General features: G+C 43.0%; 1 protein-coding gene across 15 annotated transcripts in view; it reads left to right on the forward strand.

Moving 5' to 3' along the window:
• The window catches only part of Invs (inversin), a 152,250-nt gene that overhangs the window by 106,931 nt on the left and 21,094 nt on the right, over nt 1-24,225 (forward strand). For 6 of the 15 annotated variants that reach the window (XM_006537626.4, XM_006537634.3, XM_006537630.4 and 3 more), the window contains 7 exons: nt 3,322-3,514; nt 5,947-6,056; nt 9,598-9,769; nt 10,868-11,023; nt 11,413-11,642; nt 16,196-16,302; nt 20,961-21,173. In XM_006537626.4, coding sequence (XP_006537689.1) covers nt 3,322-3,514; nt 5,947-6,056; nt 9,598-9,769; nt 10,868-11,023; nt 11,413-11,642; nt 16,196-16,302; nt 20,961-21,173 — 1,181 coding nt within the window. Of the gene's footprint in view, nt 1-3,321; nt 3,515-3,535; nt 4,778-5,946; nt 6,057-9,597; nt 9,770-10,867; nt 11,024-11,412; nt 11,643-16,195; nt 16,303-20,960; nt 21,174-24,225 lie in introns of those variants that run through there. The other 9 variants (XM_006537635.3, XM_006537632.4, XM_030253261.1 and 6 more) reach the window with 5 other exon arrangements.

Consider the following 24,225-nt stretch of genomic DNA (forward strand, 5'->3'; position numbering starts at 1 on the left):
GGGGACAGAGTGACATGGTGACATGGTCCTGTCCCTGGGATAGGGCCCCAGTATAAGCCTCTATATTTTTATTTCTTTTTTGTATATTTGTGTGTGATATACATGCATGTATTGATAAGGTGTGTTGGTATGTGTGTGAGGGTATATGGTGTGTGTATATGTGTGTGGAGGAGGCCAGTGGAGGTCAGATATTCTCATCATTTCCCACTTTATTGACTGAGGCAGGAGGGTCTCTTGTAGAAGCCTGAGGACACTGTTTTGACTAAAGTGGCTGTTCAGTTTGTCCCAGGGATCCCTTGTCTCTGCTTGCCATGCTCTGGGATTATAGATCCAGCTTTTACATGGATTCTGGGGATCTAAACTCAGGTACTAAGTGGTCTCATGTTTGAGTGATGTCTTAGTCAGTGTTCTTTTGCTTTGAAAGGACACCATGACAACTTTTATAAAGGAAAGCATTTAACTGGGGCTGGCTTACAGTCCCAGAAGTTCAGTCCATTATCAGCATGGCAGAGAGCACAGCAGCACACAGGTAGACATGGTGCTGGAAAGTAGCTGAGGATTCCACATCCAAGTCTTCAGGCAGCAAACAGAGAGACACTGAGCCTAGCTTGGGCATTTTAAAACAAAGCCCACCCTCAGTGACCTACATCCTTATTCAAACCACCTCATTCCACTCCCTGACCCACAAGGCCTATAGCCAGATCGTAATGCCGAAGTGCGTTCAGTCCAACTTCACAAGTTTCCCACTTCAAATAGTCTATGACAGTCTCAACACTGTCTAAAAGTTCAAAGTCTCTTCTGACTTTTAACTGTTAACCCCTGTAAAGTCAAAATCAAAAAGCAGACCCCTTACTCCCACCATACACGGCACAGAGGACACATTACTTTTCTAAGAGAGAGGAATGGGAGCACACTGAGGAAACGCTGGACCACAGCAAAGCAAGACCGAAACCCAGCAAAGCCAACTCCAAACTCTGCATCTCTGTCTGATGTCAAAGTGCTCTTCAGATCTGCAGCTCCTTCTAGCTGCTGGCTGCAGCATGCTCTCTAGGGCAGCTTCCACACGTGACAGCACTGTACGTGACAGCACTGGGCGTCTCCTAGCCTCATTTTCCTCCCTTGAATCTTAGGTTTTCTCTGTAGCTTCTCTTAGTTCCTGCTCTATAGTTCATTACTGTAGAGGTATTGATTGTAAGCTTGGGGTCTTGTTTATTTGTTTGTCTGTTGTATGACAGGGTCTCATGTAGCCAAGGTTAGCACCCAGCCCATCATGCAGTTGAGGAGGATTGCCTCGAGCTTCTCCTCCCAAGTGCTGGCTAGCATCACAGCCCGTGCCACCAGCACCTGGTCTGCGTGCTGCTGTCATTACACGTGAGACATTGTACACACTAGGCAAGCACCCGACCAAATGAGCCTCAGCTCCAGTCTAAGCTGCCTTTTAATTGTTAAGAATGTCTTTTTAATTTTTCTTTTACTTGACTCCCTTCAAAACTTTCCCAAGCCATCGACCTCCTGTTCTCCAAAGCTCATAACGTCCATTTCTTTAAGTGTTGCTATCTTGTTCTGGAAGACTGGTTTTCTTTGGGCCCATCCTACACAATCTTGCTTCTGTTGTTTACTTCATATGGGTTTACAGCTTTCTACTTTTTTTGTTTTTCTTGCAAGTCAAGTCTGTTGGTGTTTTAATGGTCAAACCTTTGTAAGGTGATCTGCCTTTTCATTCAGACTGTTGTTAATTCTCTGTGTTTAACATTCTATAGTTCCTTTATAATATGTCTAGGTGTGATTTTTGGAATAAAAAAAATTGTGTTTTTTTGGGCAAGATAGCACATTAGCAGAGTCAGTAAGATCAGGACTCCACCATGAGACTGAAAGCTCATTGGAGTGTTCAAATCACCCTGGTCATTGTGATAGTTTTTGTTTCTGCTCACTTTCCATTACATCTTTTATTTTCTTACAGATTTCACAGATAGTTGCCTCATGTAAACACATCTTACTTTGAGAGCATAGGCATGTCCAACATTTGATACCATTGTCATGTAGAAGTTAATGGTCAATAACCTTGCAATTGAATCACATAAAAGTAAATAAATAATCTCATAATGTTTTAACTAAGCATACTTTTTAAATTTTGAGACAGGGCTGGCTGCATTTGTAGCTGTCCTAGGACATAGGTAGTTCATGGGACACACCCTTTGTTGATAAAATGGGCTGACTACATAGGAAGCTGTAAATCCAGGCTGGCCCTTCAGACAGTCAAATTGAAGCATCAGGACTTGGCTCTAGATGTGGCCTAACATAAGAAGGAATACTGGGTGAGGAATCTCCTTAGCTGAAGCTGTTCCAGGAAGCTGAGACATGAGGGTTCTGGGCCAGTAGTGTTCCTGGGAACTGGGAAATACGGTCTTCGATGTCAAAGGGAGACCTAAGAAGCACATCATGATGTCTGCTGCAACGATCCAGCAGAAGTATCAGTGCGTGCTGTGAACTTACAGAGAAATAAGACGGGGATAAAATTTTCAGCTTCATTCATAAAAGCACCTTAAATTAAGCATCAGGGAAATGTCTTTCAGCCTCAGACTAGGAATAACATGTAGGAAGCTTGATACCAAGTGATTAACCTGTACCAGCATTTGGAAAATAAACACTTTGCACATTGTCATGGGTGTGTTCAGTGGTCCAAGCATTTGGAGAGCAGCTTGACAGTATGTGGTAGAAATTGCAAAGCCTCTCTCCATGTGTATAAGAGGAAAATCTCACACATTGAGCTGCAAGAAATATGTGAGGGAAACAGTCTTTGCAACATTATTTGTGATGGTGAGAAAAAAATGGAAATAATGTAACTGTTCCTCTGGAGAAAAATGGACAACAAAATTCTAGTTTAACAAATGAGCTAGAACCAACAGGGATACCTACCAGAGCAGTGTAGGAAGAAAAAGTTGCCAAAGAGATTACAAGTGTGCTTCCATTATGTAACTATCAAAATCATATATACAAAGTAAATGTTGTCCTTGGATGACTATATATATTATCAAAACAAAACACAGCTTTAGCCTAATTCATAACAGATTCAAAAGCACATTAGGCAAAGTGCCACACCTTTTTAATGCAAGCATGGTAGTTACTCTATTCTTTTCTGTATTTTTTATATGGTTGATAAATAGGAAAGTTAATTGTTGAAGATTTAGCTCATACATTTAAGCTATCATTTTACTTGTGCCTTTAGAGAACGTGCAGGTTTCGTTTTAAGTAGTTAGTGTGAATAGTAAGCATATTTATTGAGGGTTCTGCATGTCTGAAGTCTCTGGTTCTTAAAAATAGGACGCTGCCCCGACAGAGTCTTTACTGAACTGGCAAGACTACGAGGGCCGCACACCTCTGCACTTTGCTGTCGCTGATGGAAACCTAACGGTGGTGGATGTCTTGACCTCCTATGAAAGCTGCAACATAACGTCTTACGATAACTTATTTCGAACCCCACTTCACTGGGCAGCCTTACTAGGTACATTCGGCCGTAAGTCAGAGGACCCCTGGTAGGAAAGACTTCCCAACTTCAGAAGTCCTTCACTTCTCCCATGGGCTCCTTCCTCCTGCTTCAGCATTTCCATATCTAACTCCTATGCTCGATTATCTCATAACCCGGCTCCTTCTAGTGCACTGAAAATGTGGTAATGTAAACTAATTCTCTGTTAAATACTGGTTCTTATTTCAGCATCATGTTATAAGGTTTTACTTTTATTATAAAGGAATGAAAATTCATTGACAAGATATGAATATAATATAACTTGTCTTCACATTCATGGCTGTTATGTGGGCAAAGGATTCATTTGATGATTGTATTCAGTCCTTGATATTTGATTTTTTTTCTTCATATCTGCCTTGTAACCTCTTAGGGATCACTTTTTTATTTTTGTAGTAGTTAAACCACTTATAGTCATTATTAAAAAGTAGTATTCTCTTTTTACTCTTGGGGCATTATTAATATTTTCAGAGGGGTTTTTTCTTAAAGTCTTCTTGCCCCTTTGTTTTCGCCTTCTACCAGAGAGTATATGCTGCCATCACGTGGCTGTAGCCTGCCTGGTATGGCAGGTAGAAGTGTAGACTTTGTTGTAGTGACTTTTCAACTTATTGAAATCTTATTTACCCAGGAATCAGTCAAGAGCAAGACCTCACCTGTCTCCTCCTGCTCATAAGATGAGCTGTGCCCTTTCTTCATTACTGCTTTGGTTTTGTCAACAGTCTAAGGGTCCACTCAGTTAACAGCCTGAGGGTCCATTCAGTTAGCAGTCTGAGGGTCTGCTCAATTGTGAATATCTTGCTTTTAAGTTTTAAATTGCACACCATATGTTTTAAAGTGATTTTCATTTTTGCCTACAGCTTTTATGTCAGACTTGTTATTTAGTCTTTCTTCTAGGGTGTTTCACCCCTTTTCTGTTTCCTCTAGAAAGTGGGTGTACCTCACAACTCTGTTTCCACTTTACTAAATTCACTCTCATCCTGTAATTCTGATTTTATTATTCCTATTACACGTTTTTTTTTTTTTTTTATTTCAACTGTGTCTTCATTCCTGCTGCCTCCTCCGTTTCTTCTTATGCTCACTGTATGTCCTTCCATCAGCTTGTCATGTCGCCTGTTTTCCTCCTCGGATCCTCTCTTTTGTTTCATAGAAGCCATCTCTTTCTGACTAAACTGAAGATGCCTAACAGTTTCTGACTAAATTGAAGATGCCTAACAGTTTCTCCACTTTGCTCTGAGCCTTCTTGAGACCATCTCTGAGGTATGCCCTTCATCTTTCCAATGCTGGGGTTTTCTTCCCTTACTGAATGTTTTCTTTGCTCCTCAAACAAGAGTAGATAGAGGTCTTTAGATTGACACTATTGCACAGATAGTCACCTCAAACAAGAGTAGAAAGATGTCTTTAGATTGACACTATTGCACAGATAGTCACCAGGCCTGAATCTGGGTTAGGAAGGCTCCATCTTAAGCCACACATATGGAGTGAGTGCATGAGCACAGCCCCCGCCCCCAGGCAGATCCTTCCACCCAGCACAGCCTTGCTTGGAGGGCTCCTCCATCATGGCATCTCCTTCCCTGCCCTGTTCTCCACATGCTCTGTTAGAGAGTCTAAAAGGGTTTCCTAAGTTTGTTAGCCCTCTGTGTGGTGCTGTGCTGTGCTGTGCTGTGCTGTGTTGTTGTGTTTTTTGAGACAACCAGACAATGTCCTAGCACTTTCTCGGTAGCTCAGGCTAGTCTCAGTTTTCACTCCTCCTGCCTGAGCTCTCAAGGGTGGGTTTACAGGCGCACACTACCACACCCAGCTTGTTAATTCTCTGACCCTTTGTACAGTTTTCTCCCTTGCAGCAGCCACCTCTTTCAGACTAGACTGTTAGCCTGCCACCATGCCACAATGCCTGCTCTCTTATTTTGAGGAGTGTGAACTCACAGCCTTGATGTTAAAAGACTAGAGAAGCGATGCTGAGAGGGTGGTTAGTCCTCAGTGTCAGACGAGGTTCACTTCAGTTAGTTCAGCGGAGCAGTAGAAGGAGCTCAGGTTTAGTTCTCGGGGATCAGGAAGCAGAACCTTAACATGATGGGCAGTGAAGCCAAGAAGCCCAAGAGGCAGCCCCTGAGCCTGGCACCTGCTGTCACTGTGTTCTTCCTTCCTGACAAAGCATCCTGTTTTTACTGTTGTAAGCTTTGCCTTCGTTCCACCCTGTCATAGGCACAGCCGAGGAGGAGGGAAAGGCTGTGCTAGGAGCTGTCGAGACCACTCTAAATGCTGTTGAATGCTCCTCTTTGGTTTTGCTGCTGTTCCTCCTCCTCCTCTCCCTTCTTCTCCTCCTCCTCCTCTTCCTTCTTCTTCTTCTTTTTTCCTTCTTTCTTTTAACTGGATTAAAAACTGGCTTATCCCTTTGTGTGTGATACCTACCTTGTGTGTGTTCTCAGGTCATGCACAGATTGTCCATCTCCTTCTAGAAAGAAACAAGTCTGGAACGATCCCTTCGGACAGCCAGGGAGCAACACCCTTGCACTATGCAGCTCAGAGTAACTTTGCTGTAAGTTATGACTCCCCTTTCTCCTAATAAAATGTTTATTTTGATATAATTAGATCTTCATATTCAATATAAGAAATAATATGCTATAGTCCCGTGCCCCTTTCAGTCAGCCTATTCTAGTGATAGACAGAGTGTTATCAAAAGGAGGTTGGCACTGATCTAATTCAGACTGTGCCAGGTTAAAGTTCACGCATCTGAGTTGGCAGAGTTGGCTTTTGACCATCATTCACACTGTCAGCACCGTGATGCAGGCAGTGGTGTGTGTTTTTATAAGGTTCCTAGTCACCTGCAAAGTTTTATGTCACTTTATTTAAACGCTCTGTATAACCTTTTGTTTTATGGTGAGTGGACTGCCGTAATTTGTGACTTTTATAAGGATGTCATAGTGTTTGGCACCCTAGCATTGTCTTGAAAGCACTGCAACAAGGCTTTGCAGCTGGAAAAATCAACTGTGAAGATTGCTAGCTATGTGACCTCACACAACTTTCTTAACCTCTCTGAGCCTTTGCTTCTTCATAGATTGTTTAAACTATAAGTCTTCTTTCAGGACTGCTAGAAAGATAGAGCAAACTTATGTAAGTGTCTACTGCGCCTGGTGTAGAGCAGGAGTCTACATAGGCCATATTCCTATGAGAGCAGTTGTGTACATACAAGAGCAGGTGTCCAAACACAGAATACATTCTTATGATTCATATTAGTGATTGTAGATTATATACATCTGTGAAGGCAAACGTGTGAATTATTATATCTAGAGATCCTGGCCATTATCTCTAGTTCTTCCCTGATAGACCTTCATGGATCACAAAGTGCATTCTTGTGTTTTATGTCCTGGGTTCACTTTGCAGCATGACAGTGTGTAGTCAGACACTGAGACATTAAAGAGATTAAAGAGGCCACAGTTGGTTTTCTGTCTTCATAGTGAGGGTTCAGTGAAACTCTCAATAGCTCTGGCCTGGGCAGAGCATAACCCTACTTTTTGACCTCAGTATTCTACTGAGCATCATTTTCATTCCTTCTTACTCTGCAGAAGCCAGTTTGATTCTGTTTTATGTGCTAGTTATTACCTTTTTAATAGGTCAAAAACTCATGGGTGCTCTTTGTGACAAGAACGTTGTCTGTCTGCTCTTGAGTTGTCCACAGGCTGGCCATCTGTACACTTATATTCTTTCCTTCATGGCCTCCGTAAAACTTTACTCAATGCACCACCTAGAGTTTTGGCAAACCATTATTTTTTTTTTTAAAGATTTATTTATTTATTATATGTAAGTACACTGTAGCTGTCTTCAGACACACCAGAAGAGGGCATCAGATCTCATTACGGGTGGTTGTGAGCCACCATGTGGTTGCTGGGATTTGAACTTCTGACCTTCGGAAGAGCAGTCGGATGCTCTTACCCACTGAGCCATCTCACCAGCCCGCCATTATCTTTTATTAACTCTGAACATCTCAGTAATATTTGGAGAAGTAGTTCTTTCTTAACACAGATGGGAAAGTCACATGGCACAAGCCGATGGGTCCATGGGAATGAAAACTCAGTACGTGACTCAGCAGAAGCCTGTGAGGTGGGTCACAGCGTCCCATTTACAGGTTCTGAGAGATTGAATGCCTTGCCCATGATCGTGAACCAGATTGGAGACTCTAGCTTTAATACAAATACCAATAATTAAATACTTATCAGTGGGAGTAAGAGAGAATGGTAGTGGATTACAGATGTTTGAGTTAGGTAGTCTGCCAGTTCCAGAGTTGGTTTTAGTAAGTATGCATATTTCTAAGCTCTGTTTCAAGCTTATCAATTACTTTAGCTTCTGTTAATTCCATATAAGGTCTCTATTTTCTTTTTTGAAAAAAACAAAAATAAACAAATCAGGAAATAGTTTTAAAATTAGGAAACCTTACCATGCTGTGGACGGATTGCTGGGAGTTCCGGGTTCATGTGGAACTGTTCCTGTCCCTGCCCCCAATATTTATGTGCACAAACCTGCATTTCTTGCAGTGCAAAACAAGGACTAAATTAGACGGGCCATTGTATATATTCTTTTTTATCATTGTATATGTATAGGTGTTTTGTCTGCATGTATGTCTGGGTAACATGTGGCTGCCTGGTGTCCTTGGAGAGCAGAAGAGGGTATCAGATCGTCTGGGAATCAGGCTACTGATGGTTGTAAGCCTCCATGCAGGTGCTGGAAATTGAACCCAGTAGCTAGTGCTCGACTTCTGTGCTAGCTCCCCACCCCTCTTCTACGTATAAAATATTAAGAGTCAGCTACAGTGATTTCTTTTTGAAACTCTTTTATATTTATTCAAGCACAAGTTTCTTGGTCTTCCTAGAAATCTGTGTCCGAGTTCTAGAAAAAATGTCCGCACGGGGAACATTAATCCAGGTACAAGAACTGGGAATGACACTCAGCTGCACAGCGCTCATGCAGCCTAAGCAAGCGAGGCTCTGGATTTGATCCCAGCACAGAAACCAACAGCAGTAATCCAGCTGCTGGGCACTGTTAGAACTGACTGCCCAGGTCCCTATTTGTCCATTAATCCAGAGGCAGGACCTTAAATATAGGAATGGTTAAATAAAATTCTTTAAAATGAGTTGAATGCTACATTTCACAGTAACTTTTGATCAGTAATCAGCAAATATCTTAACCACTCAAGATTTCTAGAAATGAAATACACAGCGAGACGATCTGTTGGCCTTCTCTAGAGGCACATGTGGTTCTCTGCAGGTACAGTGCACAAGCAAATGTGTAACTTAGTGTTAGTCGTGACACTGCATTCTGTAAAGCCTTCAACTTTTCATTTCTAACAGTGGCCTTAACAGTTTGAAAGCTTGATCCAAGAGACTCGTTCTCAGTTATGTTACACTTGTCATCTTTTAATTTTATTATATTATTTTCTATTCTTTGACAGTTTCATTCATCCACACCTTCTCTCCAGTAAGTTCCCTAAGCCCATGTCTTCTCTGTGTGACACAGCGGGTTTAGCAGTGCTGCCTGCATGAGTGAGAGGTTACTTACTAGAGCATGGGCAACTTAGCACTAATGAGGAGAGCTGCATGAGTTCCTGCAGCCACCACTGACTGTCATAGTCCCTCAGAGAGGGGTGGGGTCCCTCAAGCCCTCTCCCTTCACCAGACTTGTTGACCGGCCCAGTCTTGTGCTGGCAGCCACAGCTGCAGAGAGTTCACCATGCGCCAGCCTTTGCCCTGTCCAGAGAACACTGCTGGGCATCAGCCCTTCCCAGCCTCTGGCTCTTAACAGTCTTTCTACCTCTTCTTCAGTGTCCCCTAGGAGGGGGCAGTCATCACCCCAAATGTAATGGTGTTGCATGAGAAAATTAGATTATGTTCTTGAAGTGTTCCAGAAACAGAGACTAATATAAGGGAATAAGATCTTCATTTTCTATTGAAATTGAAGTTTTATTATTCATTTAAAAACATCAGGGAAGGAAGCCCTTGTCTTCTTCATGGAACCACACAGGTGCTCTATTACCATGTAGAGATGTTCTCCACCACTGCAGTGTTTCAAATAAAGTCTTCTTACAGGAAACGGTCAAAGTGTTTTTGCAGCATCCTTCAGTGAAGGATGATTCTGACCTGGAAGGAAGAACATCTTTCATGTGGGCAGCAGGAAAAGGCAATGACGACGTGCTCAGGACGATGCTGAGTCTAAAGTCAGACATCGACATTAACATGTCGGACAAGTACGGAGGCACAGGTAGGAACTGGCACATGGGCTCATGGTGCTTCGGGTGCTGAAAGGTGCCACCAAGTTTATAATACAGAAACTAGACATCACTGTTTCTGAGATAATATTGTTTGACTTAGCTTTTTACTTTTTAAGATCTTGAGTTTGCCAAGATCTTACTCCAAAGGCTTTATTTCTTCCAAGTATTATGGCTAAAATTAGTGTCTCTACCAGGTAAAAATCAACACCTGGTTTATAGCTTTGGCTACACCTTAGATACAAGACAGAAACTTGTCTCATCGTTTACTTTCATATTAAAAAAAAAAAAAAAAAAAGCCCAGAAACTTAGAACTGAGCATAGTTGGGGCTGAAGAGATAGCTCAGTGGGTAAGGCTCTCCCATGCACATGTGAGAACCAGAACAGTAAGTGAGGCTGGGAGGCTGGTCAGTAGTCCCCACGCCTGGGAGAAGGAAACAAGAAAACCACAGAGCCAGCTGGCTGGCCTGTGGAGTCAGGGAGAGACCCTGTGTAAGTATGCAGGGTAGAGAACAGTCAAGGAACTGATGGCAACTTTGGGCCTCCACACACGTGTGCATACACATGCATGCGTACCTACCTCAACATATATATAATATGGAAAAAACTGTGCATTTTAGTAGCCACTAACATTTCAAACTATGTTTTAAGGGATGAGTGCATATTGCTCTCTCATGTTAGAACTTTCCATGGCTATAGAACCCTCACTGCTCCACAGCCTTATCAGGCCTTACCAGACTCTTGCTTCAGTTTGTCTTTACTAACTGAGACCTGTAACTGCACACTGGTTACTAAGAGGCACAGTATTTAGCATCCAATGAAAGTCTCTCCAATTGCAAATCAGAAGGAAAAGAAAATCTCTCGCACATCACTAAAGACAGCCAGAACTCAGCATTGGCCTCACCATCCACCCACACACCACACCAACCTGTGCATGGCCAGAGCTGGGGTCGGGGAGGGAGGAGGGGAGAAAAACTTGGATTGCATTCAGTCACAGTGAGGTGGAAATCATAAGAGAAAGGAAAATATGCTTAAAATTAAAAGGTAGAGTTATTGTGAGAGCTTACCGGTGGCTTTGGCTTCTGTTTTAGCTTTACACGCCGCTGCCCTTTCTGGCCACGTCAGCACCGTGAAGTTATTATTGGACAATGATGCTCAAGTGGATGCCACTGACGTCATGAAACATACTCCACTGTTCCGAGCCTGTGAGATGGGACACAGAGATGTGATTCAGACGCTTATTAAAGGTGAGCTGGCACAAGTGCTCCTATTGTGGCTCACACACAAGGTAGGCACTGCAGCACACCCAGTGTGAATGCTTTCATTCACGCACGGGGTCATGCATCAGAAAGTTCAGGAAGAGCACCCAAGTGGCACCAGAAGAAAACGGTCTTCACCATAGCCTCACCTGTTGGTGAACATGTGATTCAGGTTACCCCTTTGCAGTCACTCAAAGAGAAAGAGTCCCAACCTCTCCAAACCTTCAAGAGTCCTCTAAAGCTCTGGCACTGACCGTGTACAATGCACAGAAGTATTTGGGGCTGGGGGGACTTTTAGAGAGCACGGTTAGGTTTTTAAGCTTCTGCTCCTTCCAATAAATGCTGTCCACACTTTCACTGTAGTTTTGCTGTGCTAGGTGGAGCACGAGTAGATCTGGTTGACCAGGACGGACATTCGCTTCTACACTGGGCAGCGCTGGGGGGAAATGCTGACGTCTGCCAGATACTGATAGAAAATAAGATCAACCCAAACGTGCAGGATTATGCAGGAAGAACACCGCTTCAGTGTGCTGCGTACGGAGGGTACATCAACTGTATGGCTGTGCTCATGGAGAATAATGCAGACCCCAACATCCAAGACAAAGAGGTAGAAACCCTAGGCTTTCTGTGCTACCAGCCCCATGGTATCCCTCGCTGTGATGAATGAAGTACAAAGGTTATCACTCGGAGAAAGATGATTTCCATTTGTCCATGTTCTCTTCTAGTGCTCATCTATATCTTTGTTATTTCATGTATGTATACACATACATTAACGTATTTAAAACGGCCTTTGTTCACTTAAAATTAGCACCAACCTTTTCTCAGTCGATAAATAATCTTTCTCGTGATCACAACAATTAAATATCCTGGGATACCAAGAGCTTTATATTCAAGAATTGTGCGTTCCACCCTCACAGTGACCCAATGAAGTAGTTGCTGTCAATATCCCACTTCACAGTGGAGGAAACTGGAACTTGAGTAGCTTCAATGGTAACTCTGTAGTGACGGTACCTGGGAGTGGGGAGCCCGTAACCAAACTCTCGAGTTCAGTAAGTAACTCACATACATGGACAAGTCTCCACCTTCCAACCCTACCAGAATTATCTTCACAAATTATCTTTCTTCTTCTGGATTGTTCCCTTAGAATAATCCCTCTAAGGAGATTACTGAATCAAAGTAACAAATGCTATACAGTGTGATCGGCTGTAGTGTGTGTGCGTGTGTGTGTGTGTGTGTGTGTGTGTGTGTGTGTGTCTGTGTGTGTGTGTGTATGTGTGTCTGTGTGTGTGTGTCTGTGTCTGTGTGTGTGTGTCTGTGTGTCTGTGTCTGTGTCTGTGTGTCTGTGTCTGTGTCTGTGTGTGTGTGTGTGTGTGTGTGTGTGTGTGTCTGTGTGTGTGTGTGTGTGTGTCTGTGTGTGTGTACTGCCAGAATCCTCGAAAGGATTTCCTCCATCCCTCGTCCTCTGTGCAGTACCACTTTTCCTCCGTTTCCCTAGCACTACTTCTGGAGGGCTGCCTTAACTCTACTGTCATAAGTCCGGTTCTCTAAGTCAGGACATAGACTCTCTATTAACCATCAAGGAAGTGTCCACCAAGATTGCTCTGTTGTGTGTAAAAACAATATAATGAGAAGCTGGCACGATGGCCAAGTGGGAAGGAGACAGCTGACTCCTGCAGCTGACTGCTCACTGCCTGCATGCTGGAGCAGGGGTGCATGCAGCATTTATAATTTCACATGTTTTTTATGGTGTGCTAAATGGGCAGTTTCTGACATACTTTTATCAAGCAACTTTCCAGTTCTGTTCATTTTTATGTGTAGCGCTTTGGAATCATCTGCTTTGAACCATCTAGGGTCTCTCGTGTCGTTCTGAAGGGACTGGTGGTGCTGGTTATCTCTAACTCACTCTGGTTTCTCAGCGATCTGGCTGCTAATACCTCACCACTGCATGGGATTTTATGTCTAGTTGCTTAGATCGCACTTAGATCTCTATCAGACATTCTCTGTGCCTCTACCAACATGATTACATCCTTTTCTTCTTCTTTTCTCTTGATAAAGTGAATCAAGTTGACTGAATTTTGTTCAGATGTTAACCTGTCTCACACTTCTACAAGGAGCCTCACTTACAGTGTAGTAGGTAATTTTATATGTGGAGGAATTTTGTTTTCCGATATTTTAAAACCTTGTACTTGTGTTCATGGTAATTTCCCTTTCTTAGTGCTTGTCAGGCTTGAGTAGAAGGCGTTTCTAACCTTATGAATAGAGCTAGAAAGTATCCTTCTAGGGATCTGTGCAGGATCGATGTTACTTCTTCCTTAAGCATGTGGTAAAGTTTGCTGTTGAAGTCCACTGGTTGTGAGAAATTTCTTAATGCATAGTTTACTAATAAGTGATCCAGCTCTTTAGTGGCTGTTAGACTATTCTGTTTCCTAATAATTTCTTTTCCGCTTTGGTAAGTACACTTTATTGGGAATTTTTCCATTTTATTCAAAATTTCAGTTGTATTTATAAAAATTGGTCACATTTGCTCTTGTCTATATTATGTTTTAGGACTTAAAGCTAATTCTCCATTAAGTGCATAGATTGATGATACGTATTTTCTCTCTTTTTTTACATTCAACCTGTCTTTTTCACCCTTCCAAGGACATCTGTCTTTGTTGACTTTCTGCATTTTGAGCACATCTGTTTTTTGAATGGTGTTTGCTCCCATCTTTATTTCCTGCTTTCCTTGGGTCTGACTTACTCTTGGTTTGGTGCTCAGGGGCCGCCTTTTTAAGACACAGTCTCCTAGGCCCAACACTGGCCTTGAACTTAGAAATATAGCCACATATGATGTTGAACTCCTGATCCTCGTGCCCTCACCTCCTGAGTCCCAAGGTTGTAGGTGCTCCCTTTAAAAAAACATTTTATCTTTTCTTTCAAAGACAGAGTATCACCATGTAGCTCTTCCTGGAACTTATTTACCCCAGGCTGACCTCCACCTTGACATCTCTCTGTCTCAGCTTCTGAGCGTGGATGTTAGATTTCTCAGATGCAAACTTCAGTTCCTCGTATTTTCAGTACTTTTGTCTAATCACATGACACCCCACCTCTACTAGGCCCTGCTAGAGCTCCGCTGCAGCTTCTAGTTAAGGCACACCTTGGCTGTCACTTAGTTAGAATAGTTGCTTCTTTTTCCTTCTCTTTATTTGCAAGGCTGCGCATTATTTGGGAGTCTATTGCTTATTTTCCAATCACCTGGACATGTCCTTATTTCATAATCTTAATAGATTAGTTACCTACTGCTCCTGTGATAAATTAGCACAAACATCCAACACAAATTAGTTATGTCACAGGAGCCTCACTGGGCTAAGAAACCAGAGTGCAGCGGGGCTGCCTTGTTTCAGAGACCTTGAGGAGAAGCAGGGTTTCTGGTCTGTTTTTGTTTGTTTGTTTGTTTGTTTGTTTCATTTAGCTTTGTTTTTTAACGTTTCCAGCATTTAGAGGGTGTTGACTCATGGCCCTCCTCCATTGTCAGAGCTGGCCGGTGCTGGCTGAGTCACTGACACCGGCTCCCCAGCCCTTTTTCCCTTGGAAATACCCACACAATAATCCAGAATGGTCTCCCCATTTCAGGACAGCTGCTTTTCCGTGTAGCTTCACAAGTCAGGGATTCGAGAAGTTACAATAGAGACATCTTTCCAGGGAAGGATATTGTTCTTCTGAGACTTTCTTTATGATCCAGCATATAGCTGATTTTGGTAGAGACTCAATATATAACTGAAAAGAATTCCAATTCAGTCATGGTTTAATGCAATGTTTCATGCCTATATACCAATCTTCAAGTTGTGTTACATATTTCTTCTATATCATTAGTGTTCTCTTACATGTTTCTAACATCAACCATTATAAAATAAAGCAACTTAAAATCTAACACTATAAAAATTAATAAAATTTTAAAACTATTTTTCAAAATTTACCACTGTGATTTTGGCTCTAATTCCCTTTAATCCAGTTCATATGTCTGATATGTTTAGAATCTGGCTAGATGTATACATATTTAGGCTTGGGATAGCTTCCTCTCTGACACCTTCAACACTATAAATACCTTATTTCTTTTCTGCACTGTTTCTGTCTTCTTTAGCTTTCCTTTTTTGTTTACATTTAATTGTTTATGTTTGTGTGCACATGCATATATGAATATGCACACACACACATACACGCCTGGCTCCCATGATCTTAAGATCAAACTCAAGTCATCAGGCTTGGTGGCAAACAACTTTTTAAAAACTCTTTTGTGATATTGAAAATCTTAAATATAGGCTATTCGTATTAGTCAGGGTTCTCTAAAGGAACAGAACTGATGAAATGAATATATATTCATATATATGAATGCATTTATATATGTGAATATACTCATTTATTCATTCAATTTTCCATACACACATATACATATATACATATATAATAAGCCATTATTAAATTGGCTTACTGACTGTGGTTCAGCTACTCCAACAATAGCTACCTATCAATAGAAAGTTCCAGAATCAAGTAGTTGTTCAGTCCACAAGGTTGGATGTCTCAGCTCGTCTTCAGTGTACACCAGACTCTTGAAGAAGTAGACTCTGATTCCAGTAATAGAATGAACGTGCCAGTGGGATTAAAGCAAGCAGACAGAGAGTAAGTTTCCTTCTTTGTCCTTTATATAGGCTACCAGCAGAAGTCGTGGCCCAGATTTAAGGTGGATCCTCCCATTTCAAATGATTTACTTACCATGACTCCCTCACAGTACCTAGCCACTTATGTTTATGTTAATCCCAGATATAGTCAAGTTGTCAAACAAGAAGAACAATTACACCATTTATTTTATTGAATTTGACTTAAATTGAGTTTGCCTCCTGCTTTCTGGTAGTGAAAGTCAAGATTTGCACTCATGGTTGGAATGTCCCACGAGCAGTGTCAAACCTTCCTCAGATCTCATCATGGGCAGTGCACGATGCCCTTTCACCAGCATGCTAATTGTGATTACTCTGGTTAAGAACCATCTGTTTTCTCCATTGTACACTTCATAGCATCCCTTCCTTATTGCTGATCAATCCGAGGAGAAATTCTTTCTTCTGAGTTATTATAACCATGTGTCTGCACCTGCTCCCTCCAGTACAGCTGACTTGTTCATGCTTGCAGGGACGAACAGCTTTGCACTGGTCCTGTAACAATGGCTACCTTGATGCCATTAAACTACTGCTAGATTTTGCTGCTTTCCCTAATCAGATGGAGAACAATGAGGAGAGGTAAGTCGTTGACGGGGAGAGGGAGTGAGTATAGTGTTGTTCATCTTACATCCTTCCTTTCAGATGGAAAAAAATCTCAAGTTGAGATATTGGTTCAGAAATAGCAAGTATACTCATAGGCAAATACTGTAGCAAGCAATCCTGAGCCAGAGGAAAGAGCCAAATTTTCCTCCCGAGTTCGTTCGCTTAGAACCATGGGAGTTTTGCACCTGCTCAGAACTTCTGAGTACTACTTACCACGTGTTCGCATCTGCAGGCAGGGAAAAGGACCCTCTTCAAGCTTGCACTTAACATAAGGCCAGTGAACCTGTGACTGGCCAGGCCGAGGAATTCATCATGTCAGCAGAGTGAGTTATGTATGCGTTGTTTCTATTACTGGTGAGGATATAATTAGTTAGTGAACAAAAGGCAGCCATCGAGTGTCTGAAAACATGGAGAGGCTGAGATGAAAGCTGAACAGCTATAAATATCCATATCTATTGCCTTCTTCAAGCACAGTTCACGGCGATAGGCTAGGGCCGTCACCCGAGGACTCAGTCATGGTTGGGAGTGTAGCTCAGTTTCCAGTGCCCGGGTCCACCCCCAGCATGGTTAGAAACGGACAGTGCTCGCTGGTGTCCAAGCGGGGAGACTCTGTGGCTCTTGGATCTGGGAACTGTAGGTAATAACTAAGTCTATGGTCAGACTTCACATCCTCTTCCAGAGTCTGTCTTTGTTACAGAAAAAAAAAAAAACTGAAAGGGCTTCTTTTTAAGCTACAAATGGAAAACAGAAGGGAAAGATAAGAATCCCCTAAATTAGTGATTTCTTTTAAAGAACTTCTAGGCCAAAAGGATGGCTCTGCGGATAAAAGCACTTACTGCACAAGGCCTGAGCTCTGTCCCCAGAGCCTGCAGTAGGAGAGAACCAACTCCTGAAGGCTGTTCTCAGATCTCTGTGTACCATGGCACTTGCTCACCCACATCCTCACACGCACACACACACACACACACACACACACACACACACACACACACCCCACATCATATCATCGTCAATCAATAATTAAAAAGAAGGATTTACTATAACAATGTTACTTCCTAGCTGCTCTCTTTGTAAAGAAACAATGGAAAAATGGAGGGAGTGGTGGCCTGCTTCTGTTTCCATAGCAGTGCACATGGATGTACACATGTAAGAAGCTGGCATTGCTGCTTATGCTTATTGACATTCTGGCTTGGGCATTCTGCTGAGCCCATCATCCCGTCCCCATGTGGCAGGTCCAATTGTATGTTATCTCTCATCAGTGTCTACATTGTTTCTTGGCTGGTTACCATCAATATAGTGCTAATTTATACTTCTTGTGCATAGACATTAACCAAGTGATGTACCTCAAATAGACATCATTTCTGCCAACTTCTTCTGGCTCTCAGTCAATAGCTATCTGACAGCCACTCTCTCATGTCAATGGGAATATTCACAGGGCTTGAACGTTTCTAAATGGAATGTGGGATGGAATAATAAGGACAACACAGTTGCTGAAACACTAGATATAAACGTCAGCCTTAAAACCTGGCTAGATATTTACATTCTGTCTGCTTGAAGCTAAGAGCGATTGGATCAAAAATCTTAATTGGAGGAGTTATGCATTATATTTTACTAAGAAGTCACTGCTATATTTTTGTTAGCATATCCTTGCGGCTGTGCCTGTGTTAGGTGTAGATGAATGCTGAGACACAGAGAGATGGACTGACAGGACTCGACAATTAGCTTTAAAATATTTCCACAAAAATTCAAAGGAAGAAATTAAAAGGAATAAACATAGCAATAAAACCTTACTAAATACACATATTGTATGCAAATTGATCTCACTGGCACTTCTGTTCTACCAGAATGTATTCAAGAGTTGATAGAAAAGGGGGTTATATTAAACTGGGAGCTACTTGCAATCAATTATAGTCTACATTCTGTACAAACTGGTTGTGTAATTGTCAACACGTTGCTTAACTTTCCTGGGTCTCTATTTATTTATGAAATGAAGGTGTTGCATTTAGTGACTTGTAAAGATCAGTTCACATTGCTACCCTGTGCTCAGTGGCTCTCTGATCATCTCATTAGTGGATGTGCAGCCAGAAGAGGCACTGTCCAATTCTTAATTCTTCAAAGTTTACAAAATAATACCTACTTAAGTATCATTTGAGGCTACTTATTTATGGTCCTCTTTTCCCTAAACAGTAGTGATGTGTCCTGAATTGAGGTGTTCTGAAATGACCAGTTTTTTTTTTCAGCTATTGGGGTTTCAGTGAGGAAACTATTCATGATCTGTTAGTCACCCAACACAGTCTCTGAATTCAGTCTCCTTCTTGAAGCAAGCAAACCACCCTTGTTCTGAAAACCTCTTCCTTTTATGCCTTCTGTAACTATTGGGTATGGTTTGCAGAGAGATTTACTTTTCAGTAGCCATTATGAGGTCTTCTGAGTCTAACCTTGCATTCTTACATCCGTCTCCTTTTCCCACTGTGCGTGGTGATCCATGGTTGTGTGGACCACCTCCATCACCCTGCAGATGTGCCTCGGTGTGCAGTTGTCACTGGGTAAACATGAGTTTGGGTCCTATGGAAGTGTTGGCGGCAGGCACCTGCAGCATCATAACCCCTGCTGCAGTGTGGGTCCTGTGCTCATAGATAGACAGGGTCTGCTGCATGCTGGGCATGGGGCAAGCCCTTTCCATCCACCTCCCACTTTCCCCATTCACTTTAACACAGACAGCTAAGACCCCAAAAGATCAAGTCTGATTGGAAGTGGCATTACTGCCACCATTGGGAGAATATTTTTATTTCAGTTTTTATACTTTAATCCCATCCCAAGTCTTAAAATATATATGTATCATTTAAATGATGTTTTCCCCTATAAATTTTTTATTATTTAGTCTCATTTACTGGTCGTTTTTATGATTTTTAAGTTCCATCTCACTTTTTCAGAAATAACCTCCTGCTCACTATTTCTCCAATCTTCCATGAAATCTTCCAGTCCCTGCGTGGTCTCTTTTCTTTTCTTTTTTTTTTTTTTTTTTTTTTTTAAAGATTTATTTATTTATTTATTTATTTATTTATTTATTTATTTATTTATTATATGTAAGTACACTGTAGATGTCTTCAGACGCACCAGAAGAGGGCATCAGATCTCGTTATGGGTGGTTGTGAGCCACCATGTGGTTGCTGGGATTTGAACTTCGGACCTTTGGAAGAGCAGTCGGGTGCTCTTACCCACTGAGCCATCTCACCAGCCCCGGTCTCTTTTCTTATATGTAGCTCTTTGCTCCATCTGGGCTAGTTCAGCTTATGATGCAATATGCAAGACTCTTTAGCTGGGCGTGGCTGCACATATCTTTAGTGGTTGTGTCTTAGTTAGGGTTTTACTGCTATTGAACAGACACCATGACCAAGGTGTCATGGTGTCTTTTTTTTTTTTTTTTTTTTTTTTGTGGTTTTTCGAGACAGGGTTTCTCTGTGTAGCCCTGACTCTATAAACCAGGCTGACCTCCAACTCAGAAATCCGCCTGCCCCTGCCTCCCAAGTGCTGGGATTAAAGGCATGTGCAACCACTGCCCGGCTCCAAGGCAACTCTTATAAGGGCAACAAATGTTGGGACTGGCTTACAGGTTCAGGGGTTCAGTCTGTTTCAAGGCAGGAGCATGGCAGTGTCCAGGCAGACATGGTGCTGGAAGAGCCGAGAGTTCTACATCTTCATTTGCAGGCTGTTAGGGGAAGACTGACTTCCAGGGAACTAGGACTAGGGTATTAAAGCCCATGCCCACAGTGACACACCTACTCCAACAGGCGCAAGCATACACAAACCACAGGCTACATAGAGAAATCCTGCTTCAAAAACAAGTAAACAAAAAAGTCTCTTTTACCCAGGTGGCTACCAACACCATTCAGTCCACAATTCAGCTCCCCGCAGTGACTTGTAGTAGGGACCCTCTGTGTCATGGAGTCAGTCTCCCCTATCTGAAAACAGGCTTCTTTTTGTAAGCATTAATTATAGTAATTACAGAAAAGTAATTTGGAGAATGTTTTCAGACAGATGTAGGGAATCACTTGGCACAAGACAAAAAGAGAAGTGTTTATGTGTTCCCATAGCTGCTACCTCAACGTTTCTCAACCTATGGCTCTCTACCCTTTTTGGGCCAAACAACCCTTTTACAGGGGTTGCAGAGCAGATGTCCTGTATATCATGTATTTACATTGTGATTCACAATAGTAGCAAAATTACAGTTAATGAGGTAGCAACAGAACGAATTTCATGGTTGGGGGTCACCACAACTTGAGAAACTGTACTAGAGGGTCACAATATGAGGAAGGTTGAGAACCACTGCTCTAACTTGTGAGCCAGCTCCAAGAGCTCAGCCGCACAAAGGCTGAATCCGCAACCTCCTGTTTTGTATTCCTTAGAGAAAGAAGGTGAACACATCAGGCTTTGCCTGGGAAATAGCCAGTGGTAAAATGAGGGGTTTCTCTTCGTAGCACTGGCTGTCCTGGAACTCACTCTGTAGGCTGGTGGAACTAAAGGTGTGTGGCGCCACCTCCTGGCTGAATAAGGGTACTGCTAGGTGCTAATGTGTCCGCTCTACTGTGCCTTGAATCACAATCCATTCCAAATCAGTCTTCCTTTAACCTTAGGTACACACCCCTTGATTATGCATTGCTTGGTGAGCGCCATGAGGTGATCCAGTTCATGCTGGAACATGGTGCCCTGTCCATCGCAGCTATACAAGACATCGCTGCCTTCAAAATCCAAGCAGTCTACAAAGGATACAAGGTCAGAAAAGCCTTCCGAGACCGGAAGAACCTCCTCATGAAGCACGAACAGCTGAGGAAAGACGCTGCAGCCAAGTAAGTGTGAGCCACCGAGATCGCTCGCTCTAAGCTGAGAAGGGAAGCTGGGTGGGCGTGGGAGGGAGGGGCCAGAGCTCGGAATGGACCAACGCTGTCACCTTCTTGCTCTGCCCTCTATCTTAAGAGGACTTAAGGAAGGACGACCCAGCAACGAGTAGGCTACCAATAGAGAACTCATCTTCTTGCCCCTCCTGGCATGTGGGCAAGTAAGTGTGTGTGTGTGTGTGTGTGTGTGTGTGTGTGTGTGTGTGTGTGTCTGTGTGTGTCTGTGTGTGTCTGTGTGTCTGTGTGTGTGTCTGTGTGTGCGTGCTCATGCGCTGATTGACAGGTGTGTAATGTAGCATGTGCAGTCTCTCCTCCCCACCCCTAGACTCCTTATGTAGAATAGGTAGGCCTTGAACTCACAGAGAACCGCCTGCCTCTGCCTCGGGTGTGCCCGTGCTGCTTGTTTTTTAACATAAGCCGCACAATAATGGATTGAGACGGCAGTACAGCAGGGGCACCCTAACAATAGAGCAAGGGAACGCTACAAGCAGTGCGCTCGCATTCCCTCTCAAAATCGCCTGTGCACTGTTTTCAAACCTTTCATCTGAAGAAAGCCCTTTTTGACAGATCTGAATTTTTGGCATTTCTGCTCCTGTACTTCAGAGGCATTGTTAAGTGTGAAGGTTGTTTGAACACAGCACTATCGCGCCACAGCTGTGATCCTCAAAATGACATTGCTCTGAATGGCACAACATTTAAAACTGGTTATTCCTAGAGTTTTCTATTTACTATTTTAGACCCAGGTTCACAATGGGAAACAGAAACTAAAGAAAATACAAGTGTACCATGGGCTGCTGTATTTCCTCCTGCTGATGGTTCCATATACCTCAGCTAATGTCAGAATCCTTCAGAATCCAGTCAGCTCTCCAGAGGCCCCGTGGCTGACATTGTAAGGGACATATTCTGCATCATTGGTACAGACGGGAGATGAACTCTTTCCTGTCCCTGGGTTCCCAGCAGAGTGAGAGGAGTAGGAGAGTAGGAAGACTGGATGCACAGCCAGCCTGTGAGATTTACTGTGATGGCCTGATCAAAGACAGTGTCCTCTCTGGGAGACTGCCTGATCTGGGGGCACTCTCCAGGTCTGTGGAGACCCAAGTCTGCACCGGAAGCCCCTTTGTCTCCCAAAGGGACCACAAGTTTGGATGAACGTACTGTTGAGTTAGTGCAGAGCTGGAGACTGAGAACTGACTTGTGCCATGTCCTGTACTTGTCACAGGATGGGGCTGCACCATCCGCACCCTGAAGCAGCATTGTGCTTTCCAGCGCTATCTTTTCCTAACTCGTATTTCAGTATCCTGTGCCAGGGGCTGGAAACAGCAAGGAGATTTAGAGAACGCCAGACCAACCTCCCTCCTTGTTATTCCAGTGAGGTCCTCCACAAAAGAAGAAAGCGCCTCTTTGTTTTTAGTGTTAGCTTCTGAAGCTAACATTTGGGAACTCTTAAATGGCAGCTGGGCTTGCTTGTGATCATACTGCAACTTAAACTTGGAAAGCTGCAGCTCCTCCTGCTCTTCCTCATGCACAGACAGACAGACAGACAGACAGCCCTTTACTGTGCCAGTGCTGAAAGTAGAGTCCAAAGTTTCCAGCCCTCGCCTCCCTCACTCATCCTTTGTAAACCCCACCTCCGCACTCATCACTGTATAGACCCACCTCCGCACTCATCACTGTATAGACCCACCTCCGCACTCATCACTGTATAGACCCACCTCCGCACTCATCACTGTATAGACCCACCTCCGCACTCATCACTGTATAGACCCACCTCCGCACTCATCACTAAGTAGACCCCAGGTGAAGCTCTTGGAGACTGCTCTCAATTGTCTCACTTAACTCTCGGATGTTATTGCTTAAAGACCTAGTCATTGTTTAATTTGTCTTCAAGATTTTGCTTTAAGAACTAAACCCCAGAATTCTGCTGCTGCATCTTTGATGAAGGTGTGCCAGGCACGTGGCATTATCTCAATGTCCTTTTCTCATTTAACCATGTTTGGACATCAGGAATCACCTTTGTAAAGTAAGCAATTGAAAGGGACCCATTAAACATGACGGAAAGTGATCTCTAATTCCTGTTGGAGAAGTTGGGAGAAACAAGATTAGATATATTTTCTAAGAGATATTTTTTAAAGTCCTATTTAAGAAATACCCATACTTACTTAAAAGCACTCTATAGCTCTTAGGCACTGCTTCTATTGCAGCCAGAATAAGCACAGTGTAATTTACCTGCCAGAGCACAGAGTGGAGGTCAGGCTTCGGCAGAACTTGTTTATGTCAATCGCTTGTCTTCCTGGGAGCCTCCCGTTTACAGGATTTTACTTCATTCTCATCTCTCTTGCTCTTCCTTCCTCTGTCTTGGGAATTACACCATCTCCACAGTGAGCTCACCCCTACTCTTCAGACCTCTACAGGTGCTATCTTATTTCCTACTGGAAGTGTACCCAGTCTTAAAAATTAAACTAGAGCCAGCACACAGGTGCACGTTGAGTTCCAACTCCTTTGGAGGGATGCAGAAGGGCCACATGAATTCAGGGCTGTTGCCCTAGCCCTCGACCCCTCTGGGCGGTCCTTGTGGATAGGAAATAAGATGGGGAGTCAACAGCACAGACTCTGGGAGTCAGGTGAGTTTGCAGAAGCAGACTAATTTTCGTGGGATTGGGGTGTGCCTTTATACCCTCCACCTGTGCCCCACTGGTCCATGACATCTTTCTCCCTGTGGCTGGCATCATCTGATTAGCTGGCCAGGTCATGTGCTCTGTTGTCATTTGTCTCCATGTGCCAGGCAGATCTTAAGGTTGTAAGATGTGTGTGCCATTATGGGCCGCCAGTCAAGATGCGCTGACTCATTCCTCCTACACAGGGCTTCAAGACCTGTCAAAGCAACATAGCTAGAGACCCTGACTCAAAAAAATTTTTTATTATTACTTTTAATTAGGTCATCTCTCTAGAAAACCTCTTACTCAATCTCCCACCATAACCTATTGGAACTCTGATCCCTATGTCT

The sequence above is a fragment of the Mus musculus genome, chromosome 4, assembly GCF_000001635.26.
Source record: "Mus musculus strain C57BL/6J chromosome 4, GRCm38.p6 C57BL/6J".
In the NCBI taxonomy this organism is placed as follows: Eukaryota; Metazoa; Chordata; class Mammalia; order Rodentia; family Muridae; genus Mus; species Mus musculus.